The sequence below is a fragment of the Morone saxatilis genome, unplaced genomic scaffold (assembly GCF_004916995.1).
Source record: "Morone saxatilis isolate NCDOM2014 unplaced genomic scaffold, NCSU_SB_2.0 Contig14, whole genome shotgun sequence".
NCBI classification, from domain to species: domain Eukaryota; kingdom Metazoa; phylum Chordata; class Actinopteri; family Moronidae; genus Morone; species Morone saxatilis.
The window spans coordinates 12,473,118-12,478,153 of NW_023339696.1; the positions used below are offsets into that span (position 1 = coordinate 12,473,118).

General features: G+C 41.0%; 1 protein-coding gene across 1 annotated transcript in view; it reads right to left on the minus strand.

Annotated features, from left to right (window-relative positions):
- The window catches only part of LOC118322840 (ras-related protein Rab-26-like), a 54,966-nt gene extending 51,704 nt beyond the window's left edge, over window positions 1–3,262 (minus strand). The window contains exons 1-2 of the mRNA XM_035654668.1: window positions 2,764–3,262; window positions 752–862 (exon numbers count right to left, since the gene is read on the minus strand). Of these exons, the coding sequence (XP_035510561.1) occupies window positions 752–862; window positions 2,764–2,949 (297 nt within the window). The 5' untranslated portion in view covers window positions 2,950–3,262. The remainder of the gene's footprint in view (window positions 1–751; window positions 863–2,763) is intronic.
- Window positions 3,263–5,036: the final 1,774 nt, after the last annotated feature.

Consider the following 5,036-nt stretch of genomic DNA (forward strand, 5'->3'; position numbering starts at 1 on the left):
AGCATAACACACCCAAATCTCAGATCGAACTGTTGCTGGTCGTGTTTCATTGTGGGTTAAGTAGGCGCTAGGTTTTGACAAGGAAAGACTATGCATGGAATAGAAATGGCAGTTTCTTCTGAGTTGATTTTGATTGTCTGCTAATGTTACAGGAGTGCAATGCTAAATCTGCTACTACTATTAACACCTCTCAAATACAGAGATAAAGACTGGCTTATAAATTAAAAAGCCTAGTGATTAAAGGTAGTAGTTTAGTCATATCCGTGACTGTAGCTGTCACCACCCTTTAGAGCCTGTAGACAGGGAGATAACTGTCTCTTTTTGCCACCATGGTTCTTAGTGTTGCTGAGGGATCGTCCATCTCTGTCTCTTGGACAGACAGACACACCTGAGTGTGACCGTTGGAAAAGGTGGTGAAGTTCTTTCCTGTCTGCCCATGTGGGATCACAAAACTGGCACATGACAGACAAAATTATCACCCAGGGAGACAAAAAAAAGTAAAGCATGTCAATCTAATTTAAGAAATCAATATCCTATCTAGTGAGATTTCTAACACAGGAAATACTCATAGCTCTGTGACATATAAAGACACTGAATAGCTTTGAAAAAAAATCCCTTTGGTACATATGGCCCCATTTTAATAAAAACGTGTACATATATGCACACACAAAAATGTGTTTGAATGTAAATGTGTGTGGGGGATTTGTCGGATTTTGCTTGTTTGCTTTTGGTCCCATTGATTTAGACTCACCCTAAAGTCAATGCCCACAGTGGAGATGAAACTGCCAGCCAGGAAAGCTCCATCTTTAAAACGGACCAGTAGACATGTTTTCCCCACGCCAGAGTCTCCAACCAGCATCACCTGCACAGGAAACCAAGAGGGAAAAACTCAGCCGGGAATGGCTGAAAGGCTAAAACTAAGATGCACAAAAATGTACAACCAGAGGTGTGGGGGATAAAACTTCAGACTGTCTGACTAATCGATAAAGGTAAATGTCAGACGGAACTGAAATAACTAGCAAAACATGTAGGAGCATGAACAAGAGGTGGCATTTGCTCATATGTTTAATTTTATTTCAGTCTCTGATTAATTGAAAAAGCAGAACATTTGAATCATTCAGCTAAATAAGTCCTGGTATTTTGGTGCTTGGCAGTGAAGATGGTATATGTGTGAGTGCTCATCACAGCCGCCAGTGGATGGATCCTTTCTGTAAAATGTATACAACCATCTTAAATGCACATCCATGCATGTGTGTGCACATATAAAAAACAGACATACTATGGCTTCATCCCTGCTGCACACACAGCCTTGCCTTTCTCTTTTTATTCTGAGCTGTGATGAAGTTAAAGGTTTGATGTGATTACTGTTATCAGGTTAGCAGAGGGACCGTGAGCCCTAGACCATGGAAATCCAAAAGTGCCTCTTGGGTGCACAGAGGAAGCAGAGAGATGAGATGAAAGACAAAGGAGGAAGAATGAAGGGATGTAACAGGGTCACGGAACAAGTATAAAATGTGGCAACGGGTAATATTTCCCTATGCTCACTGTTTCTACTTTTGTCTTTTTAAAAAAAATCTATGTATCTCTTCTATCATCTCATGCCTTCTCCCTTAAACTGCAGGAGCTAAATGTTTGCAGGAGTATGCAGGAGGAGGCACCTGGCCTCTCCCTGCCCTTAGGTTTTTATAAATAAAATGCAATCAATTTCTTCACCGACTCAATGCAGGATAACGATCAGAGGGAAATGGTGAAACATGGCACAAAGCCCTACAATTGGCGTGCTCTTTTTACATTTACAGAAAGAGGGATACAGTACAAGTTAATCCCTGCAAAGCTCCACATTCAATAAGGTATCCCTAAGGCTACAGCTTGGGATCTATTCCATCCAGTCTTGCAACATTAAACTAAACATTACAGATTGATCTAGAAATTATTTAGAGAGACAATGAAGGGTTTATGGATTCCTGCCTAAACATGTACATGAGAGTGACTTTTTTCTGCAATAATGAATCTATTGGCTGCAAGGATGATGCATACTGTACACAAGGCCATCCCTGCACTCCACAAATAACAATTAATGAAATAAGAATATCTGCAGTTAATAGTGGGTTTGCTTGGGTGCAACAATCAATTCAATTCAATTGTTCAGCAAAAAAAGAGCAACACAAAGCCATTTGCACTCACATCAAACAGCTGCTTCAAAAAACATGGAGTAGGTAGCACAAGTCCCTTGAAGCTATGTTGGGAGTACATACTGAGAATCTGTGGGTGTGAATCTGTGTTTGTGTTGTGGAGAAGTGACAGTTCTCTACTCACTCAAGTGCTCACATTATGGTTAAGTGAAGCATGCCAGTTGAAAATGCAAAGCCTGAAACCTTGTGCTACCGAGGCAAACATGCATTCAACCAGTTGCACTAAGTGATTTGTTTGTTGGCTGTTGCAGGGCGGTGTGTGCACCTTTCCAGGTTATCGATCGTTTTATTGACACAGCTGGTTGTCAGGAGCTCGCTGCTGTTTAATGAATAAAGGTGGTCGTAACGAAAGACAATGAAAGCTAAACAGGAAAACAACACTGGCAAATAAAACACACACATCATTTACTCAGTGTAGAGTTTATAGTGACCTCTGTGGCTGCTTCATAACAATCTGAATATCGCCTTATATTATTTCTGTGATATGTTTTGGTGCATACATATATACATAAGACACTTTTATGTGAGTTGCAGTTTGTTGCACATACATCAACAGGAGCAGGCATCTTACCTTGAAAGCGATGTCATAAAACTCGCTGCTGTTGCTGATGGAGGGTCTGCTGGGATGGACCACACCGTTCATCTGAACAATGCCCGGGCTGCTCTTTGCAGCTTTCCCGGTCCCTTTCCCGGTGGGGCTGCCCGCAGACGGGCTGCTGGTTGCGGCTTTGCCTTTGACAGCCTTCTTGCGAGACATTTCTCAAGATTTCAAAAAAGTATCTTATGAATCCTTGCTTAAGCAAACAACAGCAACAACAAAAAAACAAATCTTGTCCGAATCTGCACAAGGTAAAGGACTGAAAAGTTGCAGCAGGGAGGAACTTAAATTAGCAGATTGTTTTTTTTCACTTGCGCGTTGAACGCATGTTCCTCGACACCTCTCCACACAAAGTAGGGCTGAAATTGTCCCGAGATGCAAGAAACTGCTCTCGCTTCCGTTGTTGTTCTGTCGCTTCCTGCTCCTGACAAGCTTGCTCTTTTCAGGACAACAGCCTCAGCACTGCGCGCTGTAGCGGTGATGTGGCAGAAAACTCCACCTTGAGCGCAAAACAATCAGGACACTCGGGCGCCTTTTAGGAAAAAAAAAAAGCCTCAGCCCTGATCTTCACATCATAAACCAAGTGTAACCCTCAATGATTCATTTTATGGATCTATTGTGGAGACTGTGGTAACTTTTAAGGCCGTGTCACCACCTGATTTAACGTATCCGTTGACATGGTAACAATAGTAGGACTATCTGATTATTATGAGGGACTATAGAGGGCACGGGACGCTGTCCATGGTGCTGAAAAACAGCTGTGCAAATACTGTATGATGATTAAATTCTTCCTCTTCCCTGAAGTTTGAGGAAGACTTAATTTATCCTCATGGGTGCAACACTTATTACTTGATACTATTGTGAGTCAAAAGAAGCATCTTTTTTCTTCTCAGCATGTGTTTCTCTGTGGATATTTTCTTGCAATAATCTGGTTAATGGAATTAAGCCTAAACCTTCAAAAGAAGGTGCATATACTGCAGTGCAAAGATGACACATTTAGAGCGACCTCTCTTTCAGGCACGCATCATTTCTGTTGTGTAGTACTCTGTTAGGGTGAAAAAAATGTGAATATTTTAATGAATTATTATGATTGATGCCATTTAATTGTTACTTTTACGCATATTCATGACGACACGGACTATTTCTTTCTCACTTATTCATTCATGGCTTTCATATTTTAGATTATTTTATGCATGTATGTGACGTAGCTGGAGGCCATGACTAATTATAAAAATGTGATGTGCCGTCAGCAGTTGAATGAAAGCGATCAAAGTAATCTGCTTCTATTAGCATGAGAATTATTGATATGGCGTTGAGGGGGAAAAAGCTGAAATGAATAACTAACAGCCACCTGTGGAGCGTGTTGGAGACGTGATTTCAATAAAGCACCACAAGAGGGCGATGTAAGAATACAAGATACAAAGCCAGACATGAAACAGGGGAGAAGAGCGGAGTAAAGTTCAAGTTAGTAGGTATCCCCAAAACAGATAAAACGGATTATTATAATATTATTTAAATGGTCAAATCAGGTCACTGTTTTAAACAGAAACAGAAAAAAAACTCTAGTATAGGGTAGGCTGGCTGTAATACAGAGGGAAAGTGCAACAACAAATGTCACATATACGCAGTTATATGAAGGAAATTTGATTTGATTTTCGTATACAGTGGGTCTTTATAATGAGTAGTAGGCCTCCATATAGGCTACAGTTGTTTTTCAGCTTCCTCAAGCCTCCATCAACAAGCTGGTTGTGATCAGAGCAGAACAGTCAAAACGATGGCCACTGGCCTCTCTGTGACTTATACCCACACCCGTTATAATTCACAACATAATTCAAACGTCTCTCTATAACATGGAGGATGTCACTTTGTGGCAGGGTCCACATATTGTTTACATTTGCAACAAAGAACAGCAGCATATTCTGATTAGACCCTGATCCTCTGTGGCCAGTAATGAGATGCTGTTGTTTCCCAGCTCTGTAATCTAGTTTGTTATGCAATGTGAAATTTGTGTATAATACAACTGCCTTTCTGATCAAGTGCCAGGCTGTCCAGGCTCATTAGAAACTGCTCAAAGATCATAGCCCAGAGACCTTGTTTGCTCCCCACAACATGAGACTGAAGTGAGCTTGTATTACCTCTGACCCTAACAATGTGTAGCATGAATAACCAGGCTAAACTCTCAAAGAGGCAGCTCCGTTTAATGTATGCAAGTTAAACAGAATGGAAACCAACACAGAAACGCCAGA